The sequence below is a fragment of the Semicossyphus pulcher genome, unplaced genomic scaffold (assembly GCF_022749685.1).
Source record: "Semicossyphus pulcher isolate SPU_LCO1_2020_fin unplaced genomic scaffold, fSemPul1.0.p SCAF_14, whole genome shotgun sequence".
Classification (NCBI taxonomy): domain Eukaryota; kingdom Metazoa; phylum Chordata; class Actinopteri; order Labriformes; family Labridae; genus Semicossyphus; species Semicossyphus pulcher.
The window spans coordinates 18,800,647-18,825,802 of NW_027211648.1; the positions used below are offsets into that span (position 1 = coordinate 18,800,647).

The following is a 25,156-nucleotide window of genomic DNA, read 5'->3' on the forward strand; positions in this document are numbered from 1 at the left end:
ATCTTTCTGACATGAGTGTAACTGCAATGCTGTGGTTCAGTCTGTTATTCATCCACTGGAAATCATGGATCCCCCTCTGCAGAGGTTCCACTGGGTTCATCACTGCCCCTTTAAAACAAGTTATATTTTAAATGTGATGCTCACAATTTGTTTTAAGTTAGACATCGAAAGGCTTACTTTGAACCTACCTCAGAAATGTCAGCTCATTTAAAAGGCCGTCCTTGAGATCCTCCAAATCTTTCTTAGATTTTCGTTGAACTTCAAACTCCATTTGTAGTTCCCTCATGGTTTCTTTTAAAGTCTCCACAGTCTCCTGTGCAAAGTGGAGAAACATCTTAGTGTTATTAATTTTACCAGACATCCTTTATATCTTTGACTTGAGTCACTGTACCTTGTGATGTGTGACGCTCTCCTCCCTCTCCCGCTCCATCAGCCTGATCCTCTGCTCCAGACTGACTCTCTGCACCTCCAGTCTCTGTAAGTCGTCTTTAAGGGGCCCCAGGCTGACCCTCAGGTCCGTCGCCTGCTCCCTGCTCTTTCTCAAGGCGTCCTCCCCGAGCTGCCTTCTCTTCAGCAGGGCCATGAGCCGGGGCTCGTACCAGCCCTCCAGCGCCTTCACGCTGCCGCTGAGCCTTCGCTGCAGCCTGGCAGAAGCCTGTCGGCACTGGCTGACGTCGCTCATGGCCCTTGGCCTGCAGGGCCTGGTGGCCTGGTCCTTCAGGGAGTTCAGCTGGTTCTGGTAGGACTGCTGGAGCTCTGACAACTCGTGGTTCAAATTTTGGATGTGGACCTTGAGCTCCTCCTATTGATGGAAGGAAAATGGATTAAAAACATACAAAGATTCAGTGGCATAACAAGTATATAATAAATACATACATTTTACTATATATACATTTTATTTGTAGAGTGCTTTAAAAGTTACTTAACTTTAATATTTTCAACAGACTGAAAAGGTGAAGGCGGACGTTAAAGCTGACTGTCTACACAAAACACACCACCTATCTGATGCCATTTTGATCTTCCATTCCTGATCCTTTTTTACATTGTTTTCTCAAATGTTAAACTTTTTTTAATTCAATTTATTCTTTACTTCATGTTATTTGTTGTTTTAAATGCTACAAACGTTTTAATTCTTAAGCTTTTAATTTAAAACAGGCTATTTATGGTAGTTGTGTTTACGATTAGATGGTTCTAGAGGCAGGGTACACCCTGGACTGATCACCAGTCAATCACAGGGCTGACACATACATACAACCTTTCGGACTTGCATTCAAGCCTATGGACAATTTAGAGTCACCAATGAACCTGATGAGCATGTCTTTGGACTGTAGGAGGAAGCCGGAGTACCCGGAGAGAACCCATGCAGACCCCAAAATTATATTAATCCTGAAATAAAATCTTTCTGGAGCTGAGATATAACAACAGAGGAACACAAGCATTATTGCACATTGCTTTGTAATACTATTATTTGTTATGAATTAGATTACAACATACAACATAGTGATGTATTAAGACAAGACTGATAGAGAATACATTGATAAATTAAATTAAAACTTGATGACATTTAAAGCTCCTGTGAGGAACTTTCGGTTTGTGTTGATTTTGGCGCCCCCTGTGGACAAAGCCGTCTGATCTCTTTGCTGATTTTGTCCTGTACATGCTTAAGTGGTGGTTTTTAACAAAAAAATCGCATCCTGCTTTCTTTAACAATCACATGTATCACTCACTTAAAATTTTTGCCCCTGAAAATGTTAACAAAGGCAGCATGAAGTTAATTGCCTCGTCTGACACCTGACTACATATGTTTGCAACAGAGGCAATTTAATCCAAATGTGGTTTTCAAAGTAATATATTATCAGTTATTACTCCCAAAGTGATGATTTCAGACATGCTTTCAATCTATAGATAAGTTATGAAAAGTTGACTCTGTAAATTTCATAATGATAATTATTTGCTTCTGATGCATTACTCAAATTCAGCATTCATTTTGAGTTTCCTACCTGTGTGACAGCTGACTGTGCCACCTCGTACTCGTGTGCAGCCAGCGTCACCTGGCTCTGGATGCAGTCTCTGGCAGTGGCAAACATTTTCCTCTTCACCTGCTGCACTTCCTCATAAACAGCGACGTAATCCAGCTGAGCCAGAGTGAGCAGCCGCCGCGTCTCCCCCAGCTTCACTCTCAGGTGCTCCACCACCCGCAGCATGGGCTCCTGCAGGCCGAGGAGCTCCTGGATGAGCTCGTTCCTCTGGGTTTCTAAATGGGACACCTGCTGGATGCAGTGGTCGAAAAGCTGCCCCAGGTCGTCCATGACCCCCTGGTCTGTTTGAATAATGGGATGAGGTTTACATTCATCTATGATTGTCTCTGTTTCAGAGTCAGTGTGGCAGCTGTGTCCATCCTCAGTAGATATATGTTCCATGTGTGAGTCCTCAGCGGATGCAACATCTGTCCCATTCTCTGCAGGTGTTTGATTGTCCATGGTCTTCAGAGAGGTGAGCTAGAAGAAGGGACTGTCGTTAATCAAATTACCCACACCAATTGATGACGGGATTGTGCTTTAAATAATCCCACTAATCTATTCTCCTTTTGGGCTTTTTTACACAACAAAGCCAATTAATGTAAATTTAATCATGCTTAAAAATGATTGCTACAAACCTCAAAGACATCAAAAGAGGATTTTAAAAGCTTTCAGTTGAAACTTATACCTATTAGTAAAAATACATAATAACATATACTTTTACTTACTGTGTTTGGAGATGGCCGTCCTGACAGCTATAAGGACAGTTTGCTTATAACTTTGAGGACAGCTCTGCAGTGGGTCTGTCACTAGGAAAACAGAGGCACACTTTGTGTTATTAATAACACTGGCGGCTCAGGGGAAACTCTATCTAAGACTCTCACAGGCCCCACATGGGATCCAGAACTGTGTCAGTGCTGGCCACATGCTCTGGATGCATCAGCTAACACATGTCTGGGCCTGGGTACCACCGAGAGCTATATTTATACGGCTTCACGGCCTGTTTTTATGTGCTTCTGAGTGGGTAGTGACATCATGACTGACAACTGTTAGCGACAACTTCCTACAGAAAAATATTTTGCTACAGATAAAGTGATAACATTAGCAGGCTTGTACACGCTTGTATGTTTATAGATTAGCTGCCCATATTTTGCATGGTTCATATACAGAATTTGTTTTTGCTGTTTTGCATGCTGTCGATCAAATCCATCACACCCAGATAGGGACCACACACTAAGAGATACAAAGAGGCAGCTTGTGAGAAGTAATGTGTTTCATAATCACTAAAATACAGTTAGAGCAAAAAGTATCAAACCAGGATAAATAGTAAATACAGGATAAAAGTGATAAATAGGCCATGTAGGCACTGTACATCTCCATGGCTGCATCTTGTCTCTATCAACCAGTAATGTAAGAATCATAAGGGACTGTGGGCAATTGTCTCCCAAAATCTCCCATTTTTTTCAGAATTTTAACTGAAATGTAGTATGTTAGAAGTATTAATTTAATTGGCTATATATTAGTCAAAAGTCAACTAATAAAAAGGGGATGTTTTTACTGTATTCTTGTTGTGCATTAATAATAATAAAGCAACAAACAAAAATAAATGTTTAAGACTAAAGGCAAACTTTCACATTTTAATTGGGCCTAATACAGAACATAGTTAACCTATAGAATATGTTTAAATCTAAGATAATTTGTTTGAGTGTATAACAATCAAAGTTACATGTAATTATGTGTTGTTTTTTTACACATATATATACATATATATATATTTATTATTATTATTATTATTATTTTTGCTTTAAAAAGAAAAAAAGAAAAAGCTGGAAATACTGGAAGAGAAATTCCTCATCTTCCTCGTCTTATGTTGCTTGTTGTTCCACCGTCTCGCCACTAGATGTCCCCACTACACTGACAGCAGCCCTCCCCCTCTCACCTGAGCGCGCGCAGCCTCCTCCTCCAGGTGGGAGCTGCTGCAGGTCGAGTGTGACAAAACTTGTCTGCATTTTCCTTCTGTGGTCCCTCTGGAGCGTCTTCAGTCTCAACAGCGAGGACAGCAGGGAGGTCCGTTCAGCTGGCAGCCGACTAAAGGGAACTGTACCCGCGGGTGCAAACTTATCCAGACTGCGGCTGCTTCCTCGAGTGTTTTTACACGGAAATGCTTCACCTGAAGTTTTCCTTCGGACGGTGAAAGTTTGGAGTTGGAAAGAGGAAGGAGGCAGCGGGGAGACGCTTCAAATGGAGAGAGGCTGAAACAACCCATCCGGATCAGAAAAGTTCTGCAAGGTATTTGCTTTTCTTTATCTCTGTAAGTTTTAACATAAAAAAAGTTTTGGCATTTATTACATAAAAGGTCAATGCCTCCTTATAAAACATGTTCAACCCTCCTTTTGAATGTTAAACAAGCAAAAATATAGTTTATTATTCTTCTATATAAGTTAGAATTTTAGTAAAATGGCACCAGGATCGATTGAATCAACTTTTAAGGAAGTACAAAAAAAGTTAATGTTGTTTAGTAAATGTACTGCAGTTGCTGACATATAAAAATATATAACATCAGGCTCAAAGATAAAGATTATAGTCTCAGCCAGAGTTCTAAGGTGTAATCAGATATAGTGAGGTGTTATTGGATGGCATTAGACCCAGGTTGAGTACAGACATGCATGGAAAACTAGGTGTGGGAGATTTGCTTAGCTTGGCCTTGAGGGATCCTCAGCACGGGTAATTTAAGACCTGTAGTGCTTCTCTCAACTATGAAGCCGATGACAATGAAGACTATTGTGTTGTCACTGTCCCAGCAGCAAGTGACTGCTTGACAGACTAGTTTAATGCATGCGTACAGCTCATAACGCTCTTCTATAGATCCACTGCTTGTTGATTAACCTGAAACAGATAACAGGACTCTGTCAGGACCTCTAAGGGGGGGTCTCCCTCCTTTCTGTTTGTCTGCCTTCCTCTCCTGGACTTTGGACTGGAAGCCAGCTCCAAATCCAAACTTTTCAGGGGTTGATATCCGCTGTGTTTTTCAGCTCCGCAGTGCTGTTTTACCTCTAGTACCCTCTGCTAGGTGAGGCCGAGTCAGAGCCATTTGTTTAGAAAGGGTGTGTCGCATACTGGTGCTCCTTCTTCGCCAGCCTGCCAGGGCTTGTACCCATGGAGATTACAGGCGTGTTATGTAAGCACGAGAGGCAGAGCACATCCTGATGGATACCTGAGATCCAGAGGAAGATCAAGGTGGAGACGGGATGAAAACACAGAGGCAGAGAGATGAGGAAAGGAACAGGAGAAGGCAGAAAGAAACTGAGGATATGTTGCAGGCAGGTGGGTTTACACGTCACCCGTCAGTGACGAGGACGCGGCTCAGGGGAGGAGAGGGGAAATCTGTTGGTCAAGAGAGGGCAAAAGGAGGCACATGGGATGTTGACTAATCTCAAAGACCATAATCATGTGTCTTTGTCCGTTTAATGAGTGAGAGGAAACGGCTTCATGATGAGTGGGACACAGTGTGCTGTTAATCACAAGGATTAGCTGATGAGTAACTCATCAAAGAGTCCTCATCAACACTTCTGACAGATCTGATCAATAGCTGTTAGTGGCATGATGGAGCTTGTGTGCACGCAAACATGCCTGCTTAGGGATGTTTCCTTTGCACTCTCCAAAAGTTCACATAAGTTCTGGTCTAAATTGAGCCCTTTTTTTAATTCCCTTACTGTCATCCACTCGATTTCCAGATTTTAAAGGATTTCCAAGCAGCTGCAGAGTTTTTGTTTTGACCGGGACAGAGCAGAGACTGAGATGCCAGGATGTATTTTTAAAACCCTGAGTGTCCAGCTGTGTTTGCCTTTGCTCAGAGTTAGTGCACAACACTTTCTTTTTTTCACCCCTGACTGACCTGTCAGTTCAGAGGTCTTAAGCTCCTCCACATAGGCTGCCGTCCAGACAGAGACCCCTGGTAACCCCTGGAAGCAGAGCAAACATCACACTGACTTTACAGAGCTGTGGCACTGTCTCTGCTGGCTACAATCAGTAACATACTCCCAGAGAAAAATTAAAGTTTTAGGGCCTCAAAAGTTAACTTTCAGAGTAGATAAGAATCAATGAAGGGATGAATTGACCTAAATCTCCTCTGGATGTGTAAATATTTCTTTTGATGCATATTTTTCCAAATTATCTTTAAAGATAAACTTTGTCGTGTTTCCACGGGGATAAAATATTTGTGCCTCACCTATAAATAGAAAACACAGTGAACAATTATCCCAACCAGTGTACACATCACATGTTATAATGTTATCTCAAAATGACACTCATGCGCCAGTCATTATCCTTTTTCTTTCATGGCTATGACTGAATGTCTGCTGTACTGAACGAGGGGTGTGTGGCAGGGAAGGAAGGGGTGAAAGGGAGAACAAGAGGAGGGGATGAGAGGCGGAGGAGGAGGTGTAGGGGGGTGAAAGCAGATTTGGAGTGAAGAGTTCCTCAGTCGGTAATTATGAATCTCTCAGGAATGCAGCCGCTGCTCTTACCAGGCAAGCTGCTGCACGGCTACAGCGGCCTCGCAGCACGCCAACTTGTATTACCACGTCCACAGATCTGTGCACCCTACCACCACACACACTAATACACACATGCAGCGTCTGTAACCTTGGCGAGTTCAGCAACATAGCATTCTGGTTTATATGTGTCATTATTGTCTCACAGTGTTATTGTTGTTTATTTTTATCACTGTCTTTACCTACATGCTCGTTTTCTGAAACTGAATCCTTCCTGCAGCAAACACAGAGACCACAGAATGTCAGTAAGGCATTGTTTTTCCGTCCAAGTCCTGTGCCACTGTGTATTTATCCTGACATCTTGCATTGGAACCAAACTGTAGGAAATCTTGTGGCCAGCCTTGGACCCCCTGCCTTTCAAAATATGACCTATTTGGGTTCATTATTTAGATGTCTTGTAATCCTCTCTGTCAATTAAAATGCATCTGTTGTGAAAGAGGAAACATCATCCTTTAATGTGGTAAATCTTTTACTGATGCCTCCCTCAAAGCTCTCCTCCGTCATTTCACCGACTGTCTCGGCCTCAAACCTCCACAAGTGTTTCCATTTTGTCTCTTGGTGGCCTCATCGTCCATAAAGTATTGGCACATGACAGTGCACTGTTGTAGCCCAGACAAGGTTGCTCAAGTTTAGAGTAGCAATGCTCTCTTTGTTTGATAATGCTGAGAGAAGAGAGCCAACGCCCTGATTGATGCCTTCAGGTGCCGTGCAGTAACACCAGTTTCAAACTGCTAAACACTTCCATTCACAGACTCCATTTAAGTGCAGTTCAAAAACTGTTATTGCCAAAACTAGCTGTTACTGTAAAGCCTGTCACAGTGATCTCAGCTGGAAGACAGATGCAACACATCCTAAAAAAAATGTTATCTTGTTTGTCTATTATTTCCGTCTAGACTAACCACACTCAGCCTGTCTTCACCCTCGCTCGCTGACAGATAAGTCCTGCCATGTGAAACCAAGCAGCTGAACGGCCTCCTGGTTAGACAGATCCAGTCCTAATTCAAACAAAGGTGGTGGCCCGTATCGCTACCACTCCCTCTTGGCTTTGCCTTATCCCCATGAGACAGGAGTCTGCTCCGTCAGCTTCCCTGAGTGACTCACCAAAGTCAAAGTTACAGTTCCGGGAGACCCCCTCCCCCGTCCCTTTCCCTGGCTCCCACCACTGACTGCGAAATTCACATTGTTCATATTTGTCAGAGTTGATAAGAGTGTGATAATACTTGAGCATGAAACCAGAAGTGTGAGTTTAACACATATTTTGTAACTCGAGGATGGTTGCTGTACCCTCCAGTTGAACTTTCAACTCTGAATTTGGATCAAGTAGTATTGTAAAATACATTTTTGAATCTTTTAATCTGTTTACCTGTGGTTATTTGTCACATAAAACACTAGGGTTGTTCTGATACTGATGCCAGCATCAGGAATCCCTTTGATACTGCCTAAAATTAGGTTTCGGGTATCAGCGAGTACCCATTGCACCGATCCGTAACCATAACTTTTAAGCCCCTCTAACTGTCATCTAGTTTCTTCTTCTCCATAACAGTGGTCTTCACAGCCATAATATGTATTGTGGCTGTCAATGGCACCTACAGTTTTGGAGCAGCAAAGAAGAACTGATTTTAGATAATTTATGTAAGTAGCAAACAGAGAGATGATGCTAGCAGAGAATGATAGTCAAAGCTACCAAAACGAGAGTCAAAGCTAGCAAAATGTTAGCAAGCAGTGTTTGCCTATTACACATATTAGGTTGCATTTTTAAAGTATATATAATTATAAAGTGTAAAAACATAAAATTAAGCAGTTTCATGTTAGAAATCCGGGTTTCTCCAACACTCTTTGGCACCCACAGGAGGGGCAGTTAGCCAAGCTGCTGCTATTCATGTTAGCCTAGCTTGTTTTGAGGTGCTCTGCTTGTTTGGGGTTAAGATTTCTTCAGTGTAGGCTACTGAGCTAGGCCATACAACAGTGACAGCAATCATATCACATTCACACTGGTTTTGTATTTCAAACATAAAATGAAACATCTTCTTTAAGCATACTAGAAATGAAATGGTAGTCTGTATGGGCCAGTGTTGCAGGTCTAGCTTTGTATCAGAATCAGCATTGTCAATAAAGAAAATGGTATCAGAACATCTTTATAAAACACTACAGCGTGTCAGAACATGTTCAGAATCATAGAAAGTTATTTCAAAGTCACTGAATGGTTTTCTGGAATAAATCCCATGTTAAATACTTTCTGTAAAAGACTAGCGCTGATGGTTCCTAGCTTAATTCCTCTTTGGCATAGATCTGTGAGGGTGTGTATGCTTAAGTCACTTGTACTTACAGTGTTTTTCACATAGAACAAGAACTGGCTTTACCTCTTTCTTATACACACCAGGTTGTCAAAGAAAAGGTACAGTACAGCCCAGATGGATTTCTTTGTTATATTCATGGATTTGGGTTTAGATTTCAAACAGTAATCTGTGCTCCTGTGTTTTGCTTTAGGCAAGGCAGGTGTCAGTGCTTTACCGTGCTTTCACCGTGTCGATCCGCCTGCGTAAAAGTAAAGAGAAGACCCACATTTACTGTGGAATTTGTGTACTCAAGCCCCGGGACACATAGCTGTCAAAAGTACACAATCCATAAATATAATTTCCACATTTTCAGTGTCTATTCCATGACAGTGTGTAAACTACTATCAGCCCCAGTTTACTTCATGCTGAAGTGTACACACTGCTAATCAGTCTAGAAAATCAGTCAGCGCTGCAGGTATTGACACACTGCGTTGAGGTTTGCTGTGTTTGAGCTGTACGTCCTCGTCAGTGTGAGAGCCTGCATGGTGTCTTTTGTAAAGGATAAGTAAACAACATGTTGGAACACATGCCTGCTCCGGCAGGACTGGGGCTGGGCTGGTAAACCACTGTCGGTTTAGTGTGTGTAAGAGCAACGGAGAGAGAACGTGTAACTTTTTTGTTTGTAAATCAGCTTAGGGCACATGACTTGATCTTGATGATAATACATTACACCCTGATGTGGTGTGGTGTAGGAAACGCAGGCAGATGTTTGTAGCTCAGTTTGTGCGTAGCTTGTGCATCTAATTTATGAATAGAGGTGTGTGTCGAGAGGTAAAGTTATATCTCTGTGTCCCATGAAGCAACATTTATACAACAGTTAGCTCAAACCAAGCAATTTGATTGGACAAGAAACATTTCATGAGTGCTGATATAGAGTATAACAGCACTGGGACTTCTAATTATGTGCATCACTCCTCCTCAGGTGTCCCAAGTACCCCTAATTAAGGTGACATCAAAAGGTTATTGTAATTAAGCTAGTACACTGAGTCACACAGGCCCCCAAAGCAGACTGTCAACAGACTCTTATTTCACCTGTTGCATGAAAGAATACAGATATATGTACAAAATGAAGTACCTGGTCTGCATGTTAACATGTAGACAAACACTAAAGGAGCAAAAGTGCAGGACATTTTTAATTTGCGTCAAGTCGCGGTAGTAGTTGTGTTAGTGGACTAAATGAATGATTAAATTAACAAGATATATATATTGTTGTTATCTTACTGTTTACTATATACCCTTGTAGAACTGTTGTATAAAAGCAATATCACACTCAAGGTCGGGCTATTGTACTGTATATCAGCACGCTGTGATTGTCTTCCTATGTCAAAATCTTAACCGTGCTTATATTCAGTACAACAGCACAACCTCTAAAGGGATATTGCTTAATTAACTCTGAAGAAATGTGAGGATAAAGTTTTCTGTTAAGGAGAGCTTTTTCACCGTCGCTTTTTTGCTAGATAAATTTCAAGAGATCTGACATTATTTTAGTAAATCTGCCTCCAAATTGTGTAAAACTAGACGTCATCAAAGAAACAGAAATTTCTAAAGTGGTGAAGCTTTTAAGGACCATCCAATGTGTGCGTCACCTTATTACATTTGCTTGCAAAACTGAAAATTGCAGGTTGTTATGTGTAACCACAGCAATGGAAGCATGAGTCAACTCTGTGTGACAGGGTTGCACAGACAGCCGTCTGCTGGGTGGTCCTGCGCCATGTCCCAGAGTTCTTAGCATTACTGTGGTGGAATTATTACAAGGACTTCTTACACTCCCAGCAGCACGTGGGCTACAAATGAATGAACCAGACCTCTCTTCCTAAGTGACGCTCTTGATTATTGGAGACTGTAGCCAGTACAGATGCACTGATAGTCATGACCAAATGACTATAATTTGGAGCAGGAGAAACACAGGGCTTAGTGCAGGGAGGGGCCTGCTACTTTTCAACTGAGAAGATGGATGCTCTTTCTGGTTATGGGCCTTTCACTACAACTCATGTCTTCTCCATGCACTTAGTGCCACTTTAAATGTGCTGCAGTGAATAACAAGTTCAGCCTGGCTACATTAAGAAAACGTATCACCTCAAAAACACCCACGGATGTATAAAGTTTGCAAAAGCATTGAAGTACTTTAAGAGCTAATTTTAAGCCTCTCATATGGGACTGCATACCGCTGTCATGAGAGTGGATTTAACCCTTATTTTAAGCTTCTTCTTAGCCACACTAGCAGCTTTAGTTCAGACTGAAATATCTCATCGACTATAGGATGGACTAGGATGGAATTTTGTACTAAAATTCACAATATCGCGACTCTTACTTTACACCAATCATCAGGTCTAAAATGTAGTTTCTTTAACACTTTGGTTTTATGACCACATAACTGTAAAACTGATAATATCCCATCAGCCAGGGTGTATTTTCTGTGCTAATTCTTACATGATAGCATGCTAACTTGTTAAAAGACATCTAACAGGGTTAGCATTCTATATGCTAGATATTAGCATGTTAACATTGTTATTGTAGGCATGATAACGCTGTTATTGTAGGACTCACTGTTAGCATGTTTACACTAGCATTTAGGACCATAGTGACAGAGTAGCTAGCAAGGCCATAGATTTAATTCTACTTTAAGAACTCACTGAACACCCCAGCCTGCCTGGAAACTACACTTATTTGCCATTTTATGAGCTACATATACTTTAGCTAACGCTAATGAAGTCTAACACAACAGATTAAATTCCAGCTTTATAGGGTAATAATGTTCAGTTATTGTTTGAACTGCTATAGGGAGGTGTTGTTTCATCTTAATTGTAATTTGAAGAATTTAGTTTGCGGTGCTGTTGAAAATTTTACAATAGAGCCTACCCCCATTTATATGACTGTGGTGGCCTAAATAATAGAAACCCCTCTTAGTATACAAAAACTAGACATAATCATGAAGAAAGGATCGTAGACTGTATAAAAGAATTGGACGTAGCCTCCCTGACGACCCATTCATTTGTAAACTCCCCTTTTGAAGCCTCGTGTTCTGCATTTTGGCCTTTGACGTCTTTATTTTTTGCAACCAGAAGTGACCATATTTGGACGACAGGATGGATATGCATTGCTAGATCTCAATCCTTGTTAACAGGCTGCTGTCAGTGTCTTGGCAATCACAAGTAGCTGCACCATAAAGCGTACCCTGCTTTATAATTGATTTGTTCATTGATTTAAATAATTTTTCAAATTGACATCATGCCGTATTGAAGAAAACTAATAACTACCAAATGAGACCATAAAATCAAGTATTTACTGAGGTAACAAATCAAGTGAGAAGTAGGGTCCTGTCTTATCTGATTTCATACAATCAGAATTCTTTTTGCAACTACTGGAGTCGCCCCCTGATGGCCATTAGAAAGAATGCAGGTTTTAGGCACTTCAGCATTGGCTTCACTTTAGGAACAAGAGGCTACGTCCACTTCTTATATACAGTCTATGAGTTGGATTTACTGCTGGACTGTTGTATTAGATTACATTACTTTAAACTAATAAACTGACTAAGTGTATAATCCTCATGACTCCTTAACTCTGGAGATTCTGACATCGTCCAGATTTGACTGATAAAAGGTTCATTTATGACCAGTGTGCAGCATGTAAGGCATCTGGGTTGGACAATTGCACATCTGCTTGAAAACTTTCCATATGATTCATCCAAACCAGAGTCCTCCTACTTATCACCACAACCCCCCCTTTGCATTACACACACCTTTAATGATAAGGAGTTGTTTGGAAAAGTCACATTTGTCATCCTCAGAGAACGTGATATAGTTTTATAGTCTCACAAATCCGGGGCAGAAAAGTATTACTATAGGCTCTGTTGCTTAAATATCTTTGCTTCTATTGCTCACACATTGCTCATGCTAAAATATGTCTGCCGTGTTTTTCATGCATGACGGTGGAGCAACACAGCAGCCAAAAACTTTTCATGAACTTTCTCTGCACCAAATCCTCCAGGGATTTATATTTCCCTCTCTCTGACTCCCGCTCCCACCTTCCTCCAAGCTCTGACGCCTGTCAACTTAAGGGGCTGTTCCTACTTTTAGCCTGTGATTTTGCAGATAAGTATCTAATAAAGTACGCAGCTGGAAGAAGCCCAGCATAAACTACAAATCCCCAGGAGCAAGGCGGGGAAGTCTGCCCCAAAGCAGACGAGTTTAGAAAGGTGAAGGGGTGGAGGAAGGAGGCTGGGAGAAGACGATGAGCTCATTCAACTGAGGATGAAAAAAAAAATAAGATGAAGGCAGACAATGAAGCATAACAATGAACAGACTTCACTAATATATGAATGGACGCTGCTTGTTAAAAACACCTTGGCAACTGTTTATTGTTCTGTTCTTTAGCTCTTCCCGTTTGCTGTTGTTCCTCTGTGTTTAAGTGCATGAGCCTACGGGTGCGGCTTTGTGAATTATGACTCCATGTTATGGAATGAAGGGAGCGGTGCCAGTTCTTTCTTTGCAGAACAGTGAAGTTTGGAGGTGGGAAGGGGGTCTTTGTAGGCTGAGCGTGTAGGCTGAGCGTGTGGGTTGAATGAGCAGTGCCCACGGTGACACACACAAACAGATATATACAAACATATCAATCAGGATTGGAAAGAGATTACGGGCACGTGTCTGATGCTGTAGACATTTTCCACTTGTTACATCACTGACAAGAATTTTCCAAAGGATATTTTAAATGTAATTTTACATTTTAACTCAACATTTTTGATGAAAATTACCCCTCCAAGACTTGAAACCTGTTTGACAAAGTCAGACCATCATCGTGAACCTTGATGCTTTTGTGGTGCATTCAAGGATCCACCGATATCTTCTACATCAATAGCAGAACAGCTTGACAAAAATGAGCTATGCTGATGGGAAATCAGACCTGGAAGGCAGACAGTAATTAGATACAGTAATTGTTGTAAGAACACTGAATTTGGCTGCTTCTTGAGTTTAAAAAGGTTTCTTGGCAGCAGCGAGTTCTCAAATTTCGGATGTTTTGATGTCCTTGAACGGAACAGCAAGGTTGGTTTTCACAACAGCCCCTGCTTGCAGGAGTATGTTTGAAAAGTTCTAACATAAAATCTACATTTTGTCTCCTTTATTTTGTCACAATGCCTTTGATGGACTCTCTGTATGTTGATTTTAGCAAGAAAGGTTAGAAATATATAAAATGAATCTTATTTGGTCCCTTGTTTATCATCTCTCCTTGTAGAGTTCTCTCATGATGATGTCTGAAATGTAACTCCTGTCTCCCCTCTTGTCCTTCTCTATTCAGGCTGTAGCTCCACTGTGAGGTGCTATGTCAAACCGTGACTCTATGGGGTTTGGGGACCTGATCCCCCAGGATGTGGTTGATATCTTTGCCCAGGAGAAACAAGGCAGCAGGGGCCGGAAGAAGCGCAGTCACTCTCTGGGCCGGGCTTTGGGCTGGCTGAAGGGAAAGAAGAAGAAGGATCTGGGCGCTAAGGGGCAGAGCCTGGGTCTGGGTCCTGCACTTGACCTGGCCTTGGATGGGCAGCCTGCTGGGCATCAGGGTGGACACAAGGGATCGAGGGCTCATCCACAAGGTAAATGCTCAACAGCCGTTTTCCCCCTTTAGTATTTGCATCTGAGCAGCTGTTCTGTGGTGTGGTTGAGAGTTCACTTCATGTTGCATAATATCCGATCTTCTGGGGGAGACCCTGAGATTTATTTCCTACCTGGAATGAGAATTGGCTTGTGGAGACTTGAAACCTGCTTGAGGTAGCTTTTTCAACAAAGTGAACTATTTTTCACCAACATGTTGACCTCGTGTGGCGATGCAGTTCCAAGCAGGGTTTTAATGTCTCAAACTGTGCTGACCATTTACATGATCCTCTTCATGATACATGTGTTAGCTTCCATTATGTAACTAACTCACTTGCAATTGAAAGAAAATTTAAGTGATAATCCCGCAGATTTTCTTGTAAATAAATGTCTGTTAAGTCACTGTCTATCGCTGAATGCGGTAACACAGTGGTGAATGAGCTAATGGCCCATTTGCAGAATTACAGACTGGGTGTCTGTGGTCATAAAACCAAAGTGTTAAAAAATCACAAGCGGCGCCCAGTTAGTGACGTGTTTTTCATCACCCAGCAGTGATTGGTCTGCCAGAGAGGGTGGGTGGAGCTAAGCGGCTGCTTTTCCGGTCTCTGCAAGTGTTGTGAGGAAACAGTAATCTACTATGGCTGAACAAACAAAGAAAGATCGATGACTACAGATACAACTTCAACAATAAGTGAAAATCCAAAGAAAACAAAACAGACTTTCAGCTTTAAAGACAAATACATCTGACTTTTTAAACATTTCTTATCATCTAAACAATTAATCCTGCCTCCAAAAAGGGCAATTTCAGCAGCTGACGTTCAGGTTTTGGACGCCCTTGAATGCATCATTGTAATGTGTAAGCTGCGAACAAAAAAAGCAATGATTAAACTGTTAGGAATTCCCAATATTAACAAAGTCATGCTAGTAGTTACATTTTTTCGTACTGACATGAAAGTAAGAACAGGTGCCTGCAGGGAAGGAAATTACTTAAAAAAGGTTTAAATCTCAGAAATTTAACTATAAGTATGTTGCTTATGGGCACTATAAAGAACTCAACACGACATTTAAAGACACTCCTACAGAGAGCAGTTAAGCTTAGTAACATGCTTTCAAAGTAAAGTTGGGATACGTTTCTGGGAACCTGTTAAAACGCTGCTCCTCGGCTCACAGGCCTGCGTGTTTGTTCACCGGAGCGATGTTTGAACGGCCCGACTTCCTACTCGCCCGCTGACCCTCTGCTCGCTTTGTTAGCCGTGTATAAAATCTCTGTCCGTCCTGTTCTGTGATACCATCACTGAACTTACCTGGTCTTCAGGTTACGTGGAGGGTGAGTTGCTGCATTGTGGCTGCTATCAACACAGGACATGATGAAGTGCATAGTTTATTTTTACATAACCATTGTTCAGCCACACACGTGTACATATACAGTCAAGGCATTCACTTAAGAGGAAGTGAACACAGAAAAACTCATTATTCCCACATAACAGCACTCTGATTTATTTTCCCAGAGCTGTGGGATCTTGTTGGAGCTTGCACTTGTGAACTCGTATGTCAGCATGCTAAAGTAGTGAACACAGACTTTCAGCTGACGCAACACCTTGATGCAGTCAGACCTTAAACACACCAACATCAGATAAACTACCTAAACCTCGAGTGGCTGAGTCACTTCAAGCTGAAACACAAAAGTACAAACTGTGTTTTTGTGTCTGTGTCTGACAGCGCCTGTGCAGTCTTGGCTAATTGCTTCACAGACCGCATGTTTCTCTTACTGCGTCTTCTGTGGGGGTTGGGGGGGATTTCCACTGGATTCAAACTCATTCCCTCTCATATGGTCCAAGTACACCAGCAACGGCAGATAAATATGTAAAAACAAGTTTTCAGTCGCATCTGCGGCTTTGCACTGACATAATACATGCATAGAAGGGCGCGTCAGCAGTGACTGGAGTATGTGTACGTAGACTGCATTACACAATCTTTGCTCTATATTGTACTTATGGTTAATTTCAACAGCAGCCGGCAGAGTTTTGTTAGAGAAAGTAAACTATGAAGAGTGATAAAGTCGTTTTTGCTCTGCCAAGGTCAGCTTAAAGGCTGCCTCCCACATCGACGGAGGCCATGTGTTTCTTCTACACATGCACTCAAGAAGTATTAGCAACAATGAATGCTCTCTTTAGTCATATCTGTTGCCTTAAATTACCGAAGTGTCACACTAAAATGCAGAAACTGTTGACTATTAGATGAGATTTATGCACCAGGAACTCGTAGCAATCATCATAATGTGTGTGGCATGCAGAGTGTTGGTGCTGGCAGCGTACTCCTCGCCGAACGCTTCCTGCGATTAGAGAAGGAGCTCAACAATTCCCAAAATGCATCCAGAGGAGGTTTTATAACAGACGAAGGACTAAGTGCAGTGTAATGCTTGTCCGAGAGAATGGAGTACCTCCAGCTGAGCCCCTGATGACGGTCTGTATTGATGCCAGAGGGGCCTCCTGCCCACTAAACGCCTGGTATGGCAGGCACAATGCCAGTTAATTAAGAACTATGCCAGGACGGTTACAGTGAGGGAGGAACAAGGGGTTCTGTTTTTCTGACCCCTCCACTCACACTGTTCCTCCTCGTACTAAGACCCATAAAGCATCATCAATGGAGTATGTGTACGCATGAGACAAGTATGAATGAACCTTTTTTTGTCTTTTATTTAACACCATAGATATAAAGTTTATAAAACAACAGTAAGTAAAAATAATTCTTACAGAATGCCATATTTTTTTAACACTGGAAATTTACAGCGGAATTATAAAATACTATACAGGCATATTTAAAGCTGAAACGATTAGTCCATCAATTAGTTGATCAACAGAAAAATAATTGGCAACTACTTTATAATACATTAATTTATATAAATAAATAAATTCTTGTTCTGGCTTCCTGGTAGGGATAGGCGTTTAAAGAAATTCCTTTACTCGACCATCGATAACAACAACGATCAATTCAATGATTGATCGTTATCTTTTTATTTGTTTTTTTGCCTATGACAGAAAATACTAAATGTGTTTTTCACAAATCTTTATTTTCACATTTTAACCTCTTAAAGACAATAAAAAAAACAAAGATATGGGGGGTTGCGCCACTAAAAACAGCTGAGCCTTTGAAAAAAACACAAACAACTGAGCCTTACTGTAGTGCAGTGTGTCGTCTCTATTTGCTACCAATGACAGATCAATCTTATTCCAAGTGATCCACCAATATCTATCGACCATTAATCAATCATCGATTAACCATTACCCATCCTTACTTCCTAATTGTGAAGATTTCCAGAGCCATAAGTACAAATCAACTAAATTCTTTGTCAGATATTGATAACTCATCCTTTGGTCGTATGTATCACAGCAGCACTAGCATTGAAACCTTAAGTTAAAATGCAGCCAAAAAAAAGTGCTTGTATGCGATAGATCCCAAACAGAGTAACATGCTGTTGACAAATCAGACATTGTAATGTGTTAGTTTTGCAGTTTCGGGTAATGACACTCATGGGGGTTGATGTAAATTTCCCATTAGGTAGATTATCCAAATCTTCTGCACAGTTTTCTTACCCTTTGCTCTTGTGATAATGCATTTTAGTCAACACAGCCCGTGGAGTTTGACCAGAGAGCGGACAGCACAGTAGCAGGTTTGGGGAGATAAACTCTGGCCTCGTGGATCTTTCAGCATGCTAAGCCCATTAACCCTGCATTGTCTCCTCTGATTACCTGGACAATGTTTCATCCTGAGCCAGAAGGCAGAGAGTATCTGTCGTCACATGTTAACTCACATCTCATTTGTCTAATTCCTCACATGGCTAATGTCTGTCCTTGCGTACCTGTCTGACAGTGATTCATGTCCCGGCCGTGCCGTCACTCTACTGGACCCTGTGTAAAACTGGACACTGGCAACTTCGGCTGCTCAAAAACTGTCTTAGCTTTCTAATAGGTTTGAAGAGGAAAACTTTTGGTTTAATTAAATGGGAAAAAGATTAAGGGAATTAGGTCATACAGTCCTATCAAGGTACACTCAGAAGGTCACCTGTTTGCTCCAAACACTCCCTCAGAGATTCCTCACATTCCTGAGCTTAATGGAGATATTTCTTTGAGGAAGCTACAAATAGGGAGTCCTTTGTGTGTTAGAGTGTGTGTTTGGCATAAATGCCAGGTGACATATTATATGACACATTTTATTTGACTTTTTATTGAATATTTTATGATAGACAATGTTTACTTAAAGAAAAAAATTGGTATTTTAAGTGATATATCTGCATTACGGTGAAATGCCAGCTAAAGCTCCTGTGTGGAGTCTGTAATTCTGCAAATGCAAAGGCTTTCATCAGTGGACCATAGGCTCAATCACCATTGTGTTACTTCATGCGGCAATAGATAGTGACTTAACAGACATTTATTTAAATGAAAATCTTTGAGATTATTACTTTAAATCAGGAAAAAGTGTTTTATGGAAAGAAATAGCTCAGATTCTCAGCTTAGAGAGGGCAGACCATTTAGGGAAGTGAAAGAAAAAAAAGTGAAAGAAAAAAACAATCTGAACAACACTATGGAAGCGACCGGGCACAAGTTACAGCATCCTCATCAATATTCAAAGATGGATTTGCTACATACTTAATTGTGCAGTGTCTACACCTGGAGCTTTGGTAGCATTGTGGGACATTTTTTTCCCCTGACAACAACACAGAGATAGAGGCCAAAGACCACATCAATCTTTGTCCAATCATTTGCAATATTTAAATTCTGTTTCTTAATTTAACAGGTCATTCCTTAATATAGTTTGCAACACTGTTATTGTGCGTGTTTGTGTGACACAGTTTTAATGTCTGCAGGTTTGTCCTGACAAAGACACAATTACAATGAAAGGCAGGAGAACTGGTTTGAGAAAACTGACATCTGATAAAGTTTCACTTTCCTCCACAAGTCACAAGCCTGCCGCCTTTTCATACACTGTCACCTTATCCTTTATGTTGAACACACCTGATGATTCTGTCTTTTGTAAGTTAAAATACTAGGCTATATAGTGGATCAAGGTTGAGGTAATTTCTGTGGCTTGAATTTAAACTTAGCCTGAAAGCTGACACAACACAAGCACACACAGAGATTCAAGCTGATGCTGACGTTGTGGGAATTTCTCCAGATGAGGTCTTGACTATCTGTACAGTAAACAGTGGCACAGATACTTGTTTATAATTACAGGGTTTATTTGGCATTTACAAGGATTTTATATCAGTAGGTGAAGAGGTGCCACGCCCAAGTGGCAGAAGAGATCATATTTAGGTCACTTGAATAGTAAGAAAGTTAACTAAGTGCCAGTTTGCCCTCTAGTCCCAACTGAATAATGAGCTTAAGTTTCATTTAATCAACTTTATTCTTTGCAGTGTTCTTATGTTTGGTGTCAGTGTCACTATATTCAGCCAGAGAGCCAAAGGCAACACTTATTATAAATGAAATCATACATTGTTTCATTGTCAAGCTATGCAGATATACTGTGACTTTGCACCAACTGTAAGAGGTATTGTCACGAAAGGAAAATGTTTGCCAACACACTGTGTCCCGTCTACAGACAGACTGATAAATATGCTCTCGGAAAGTTTTGTGAGTCACCAGTCATGACTTTTTTTGTGAAATCAGGCTGATTTTTTTGCAGGGCGGGCCTGCAAAGAGTAGAAATCACTGTAGAAATCTTTTGGTGGAGATACTTTTGTTGGTTTTAGCTCACTAGCTTAGCAAAGTTCAGTAAAGGTTCATGTTGGTTATTCATTTAATATTCCTATATTTCAGTAAAGTTCAAGTACTGGAGCTGTGAAAAGCCTGCACTCTTTTAGTACAATAGCAACTTGCCCACTTTACACCAGTACATCCTTGTGTTTTAGTCTGCAAGGTTTCTTTGGAAGAGATGCAACATTTAATTTATTCTCTAAGTGTCTACAGCCATGCTAGCTGTGAGCTGTGGGGCTATACTTAAACACAACAGTGCACTGAGCTGAATGCTAAAGTTAGCATGCCAACAAACTAAATATACCAATGTTACATGCTAAGGTTTAGCTGGTAATTTTCTTTTACCAGGGTCACTGCTACCTTACTGCAGTGTGTTAGCATGCTAATTAGCATGCAAGACAGCTGATGCAGAAGGAAATGTCAGAGTCTACAAGTAGCCTAGCAAATACATTAAATACATTTAGGCAATATCACATGAGAGGTATTGATGTTGTACTGAATATCATCACAGCTGTGATTCGGTAGGCACGAGGCCTAGTTATACAAGCGACAAATTGTAGTAAACAGGAATAATCAACAACAGATTACTTTATGCTCCACCAACTCAACTAGTTCCACAACTTAACTGGAACTGGACTTTTGTTTCAGCTGTTTTTAATCATGTACAGTTGTCTGTTTGTTTTAATGTATCATCAACCAGTGAGATAAGAGTCTGCTGTGTGATTCAGAGGCACCAGCTTGACTAACGTAGACATACACAGCCGGCTGTAATGTTAATTAATCAGAATTAATCAGAACACCTGGCTGAGGCGGAGTGATACACAGAGTGAAAAGTCCCAGTGATGTTGTACTCTATATCACTACTCATGGAATGTCTCTTGTCCAATCAGATCACTTGGTCGGAACTAACTGTTGTGGAATAGGATTCATCCTCTGAGGACCAGGACTGTTGGTACCAACATTTTGTGAACGTTTATACAATAGGTGTTGAGATATAAGTCTGGACCAAACTGGTAGGCGGACAAACAGACACAGCATCACCACATCAACAGCCACAAAAGCTAGCATAGCTAAAACTGTTAGCAGCTCTGTTTCGATTTTATACTCAGTGCTAGTAAAATATAAACAATTTTACGATCTGTTTAATTTTGATTTAAGCTACACTTACTGCCTTCCTAAGAATTTTACTGTAGTTACACCCAGTGCTTTACTTATGTCTCCTCTTTTTGCCTTGTGCTTACATTAAACAGGCAGCAGCAGGCCTGAATACTTTACATTCTCCTGCAAAGTTTTATAATGAGGATTTGGTTTATGCTGATGGCTTTCAAGAGAGACCTCATCGCTATGAAATTTGTACCAAGTTTTCTTAAAGGAGTTTCCTCCCTCCTGACCTTTAAAAGGTAAAGTGACAGGTATAGGGTAAGCGGAGGAAGATCAAAAAGGTGACCAGCTGATAATATATAACTTTATTAAAATATCATTAAAAAGTATGTTTTTGTTTGCACCTTGAGTATATTTTCAGAGTTATCTGATACCTGCTGGTTTGCTGACATGTGTTGTCTGACAGTGAATTTGAGTGTAACCCTGCGTGCCAGATGATGCAGGTGTATCTGTTACCTGGACTGTCATCCTCGTCACGTCACGCTTCTTTCTTCCTTCCTTTTAGCAGTGATGGTGACGTGTTTATATTAAATGCATTGAAAACCAAGAGCGTGGATAGTGTAAATGGACCCACAAAATCTTACCAGGATGTGTTAACACGTGTGTGTCCAGCGTATCAAGGGACTGTTCATACTTGCTCTTGGAGAGCGAGTGTGTGCCTCCAGCCCTTTCCCACTGTCATCACAGTGTGTTCGGTTGGGTTTGTGCTGATTAGAGCGGCTTAGGCACCTGGCAGGCAGCACCCTGAGAGAGAGAGAGAGAGAAAGAGAGAGAGAGAGAGAGAGAATGTCTCTGCACGGCTGTCTGCCTGCGGTGCAAAACAAGAGAGAGGGGCAAGTTAGGGCAGGGATGTAAGGTGTGTGTGGGGTTTTTGTGTCTTTTTGATTCCCATGATGCAGTTAAAGAAAGAGTCACATAAGGTAGTTTGTCTGTGTCGATGTTTGTTCTCACAATGTTGCTCTTTATAATACGTTTAGACTTTATACACTCTAAGCAGAGCTTGTCTTACCCTTTTATCTCCCTTGTTTCTAGTATCGAGTCAGTCTTTCCTTAAGGTTAGAAAGAGGCCTCAGGCAGAGCCGTAGATACCACCAAACAGTATTTTTTTTTTCATGAATTTGGGTGATTTTTGCAACCTGGGCAGAGGTATGGTGTCTACATTTAGAGTAAAGTAACTAATGTGGGTACTTAACAGGATGACACCATTATTTCTAACTGAATAAGATTTATTGGCTTCTCTTAAGTTAACAAAATATAAAATAACAAGGAAAGGTTTCAGTATTTCCTGCCATTTTTTTCTCCTAGTAGTGTGGAGAAAGATTGAAAACAGCATTTAGTCCTTCATGTAAATAAAACTTGATGACAGTTTGCTGAAAGAGTGAAATTATTTAATTACATATGGAAAAAAAGATACAATTTTAAGAGACTTGGATTTGAAATCATAACCTCAATTGTTCTATAGTCCTGGCTGTGGCCCGGGTCCTTGTCAGTGAGACTGTTGCTGTTACATTTACAGGTTTTTTTTTTTTTTTACACACTCTTAATTTGAAGCCTTGCTAGGAAATGAAATGATTCCTCTCAAAAGAAAAATCTAGATTTAGTTAAAAATACAAAAAAATTACATATAGCTTAAATTAGTGATAGTAAAGTATTAGTAAAAGTATTTCCATGGTTACATGGCAAGCCCTCTTCACTGCTGTCTGTATCACTTGTTGTTTACAGTCGTTGGTGACGCAACATGCCTCCTAAACCAGTCAGTCTCTGTTCAATGTCAGAGTATCCATATTTTATCAAAACAATCTTGTCAACAGATGTTTGCCTATTTAAACTGATTCACTTTAAATCCACCGTTACTTACATGTCATAAATGTAATCAGAATTCCCCTCTTGATCTGATTTAAACACGTTGTTTTTCCTCTCTAGAGGCTGAAGTCTTAAATGAACCAGTGACGCAGATTCACAGATTGAGTTTGTTTACCCGATCCGAGATGTAAACATCAGTTTGGGCTTCATACATAATCGCACGCAGCCCATTAATACCAGCAGCTCCTGCACAATCCGCCAGTGACAGATGGTGTCTTTAATATGTCGGTGATTAATATGGACACAATTACAATGTGATCACAGAAGCAGTGATAATATGAGCCCCTCATTAACAGGCAACCGAGCCCCACCCATCACTACAGGCCTGTGTGCTGCTATGGTAAACAGTCCGAGGCTCACACATGCATAGCAACTTTCTGTTTACATCTACAACTGGAAGCTTCTACAGTACATTCTGTTATTGATCTGTTACTATGTACTGCTAACACGTGTGATTACATTGTAAACTACTTTTGCATTGAGTCACTTGGTAGGATCACGACTATGGGAATGTTTTCCATTCGTTCAGATGGCACACATTCCATGTCATGTCTGCTCAACACACCAGGAAGTGAACAAACCCATTACTCCCACATTAGTAAGAGGCGGCCTATATAGAAAATAGAAAAACAGACATTTGACTCAAAAACAATTTAAAAAAGAGTTTTAGGAACTCCAGAAGAGAAACTAGTTAGCAGCTTTCAATTAACAAAGAGATTTAGATTCTCCTGTCATCCTCCCTATTCTTATTGAATCTAACTTAATGCTGCTGGAAACAATAGGGAACATTTTTCACATGTGTGACCATGTGCTGCGGAGCTACAGGCCTCTTTTTAAACATGTTTTTAATCTTGTTTTAGGAAACGATTCCTTTAAATCACTCACTCCCCCTTGTGGCAAAACAGTAATGCTGTCTGAGGAAATACATTAATGTGCTCTAAGTCCCATAGTTAAAATAGTGTATAATCAAAAAGCAATGTTGTGTTATTTATTAACAGCTAAAGCAGTGGCTCAAGTGACGCTCTCGTACCTCAAATTCCCTGACAACAGCTTTCCCTTCCTCTCAATGTTTTCATGTATGATCTCAGTTTGATCTGAGCCGCGAACGACCAATCCGGGGTGAGCTCGCCTGCAAATGGGGAGCAACAGTGGGATGCTGGGTATCTAGCAGCAAGTGGGGGGAGATACAGTATATAGAGGGATGGCAGGAATTAGGCTGCTGAGGATTAGCGTCTGAGCTCTGACTGTCGATTGGCTGCAGAGACCCTCTGCGCTCCGCATGGACCTTGACTGACAATAACAGCTTCATCAAAAACAAGCAAGATTATCATCCTGTCTTCTTCTTACTGGGATGTTTTTTGAGTTGACAGACTGAGACTGCACCTTTAGATCTAAACGTCCTCTTTTTTTCTTGAACACACCTGGCTTGAACATAGTTTTTTGATGTACTTTTGGATTAAATTATAAGTTTCACGAGAGACCATGGTTGTGCTTTTGACCAATAACTCCAGTGCTAATTTCAACTGCTTTCCAAGAGTCTTCAAGAGGAAAGGTGAGTGAAAGCAGTACATGCCGATTGTTTGAAGTTATGCGACAACAGACTTTATTGTTTTATGACTCCAACAAACTGCTTCCGTCCAGATTGTGGAATTTGCTACTCAAGTATGACCAGTAAAAGCTGGATCAACTGGCTCACCTTAGACCGGCAATAAAGCCATTAAAGCGTGGTCATTCAGTGTCGACCATATAACTTAGTTTGTCTTGTGTACTCTCCTGAAATATAACATGCTGTGATTTATAATGTCATTTTAGCAACGAAAATTTGCTTTAAATTTCAGGAAATAAAAAAAGGATTTTGCATATTTATAGATTATTACATATTGAGATGTT

General features: G+C 40.8%; 2 protein-coding genes across 2 annotated transcripts in view; one reads left to right on the top strand and one right to left on the bottom strand.

Moving 5' to 3' along the window:
* Window positions 1-62: 62 nt before the first annotated feature.
* LOC138590805 (syncoilin-like) lies at window positions 63-2,480 on the bottom strand. Its single transcript, XM_069661184.1, has 4 exons — window positions 2,001-2,480; window positions 392-802; window positions 189-313; window positions 63-108 (listed from the first exon to the last, which is right to left on the bottom strand). The coding sequence occupies exons 1-4, from the start codon at window positions 2,478-2,480 to the stop codon at window positions 63-65; spliced, it is 1,062 nt and encodes a 353-aa protein (XP_069517285.1).
* A 1,573-nt stretch (window positions 2,481-4,053) lies between these two features.
* LOC138590804 (NHS-like protein 3) overlaps window positions 4,054-25,156 on the top strand; it is a 28,344-nt gene continuing 7,241 nt past the window's right edge. Inside the window, exons 1-2 of the mRNA XM_069661183.1 lie at window positions 4,054-4,307; window positions 14,200-14,491. Coding sequence (XP_069517284.1) covers window positions 14,224-14,491 — 268 coding nt within the window. The 5' untranslated portion in view covers window positions 4,054-4,307; window positions 14,200-14,223. The remainder of the gene's footprint in view (window positions 4,308-14,199; window positions 14,492-25,156) is intronic.

Bases quoted from the DNA above. Each gene is read 5' to 3' on its own strand.
- LOC138590805 (XM_069661184.1), bottom strand. From the start codon at position 2,480: ATGGACAATCAAACACCTGCAGAGAATGGGACAGATGTTGCATCCGCT. The intron at 314-391 runs GTACAGTGACTC...CACTTTGCACAG, and splicing joins AGAGCGTCACACATCACAAG to GAGACTGTGGAGACTTTAAA. The intron at 109-188 runs GTAGGTTCAAAG...CTTGTTTTAAAG, and splicing joins AATGAGCTGACATTTCTGAG to GGGCAGTGATGAACCCAGTG.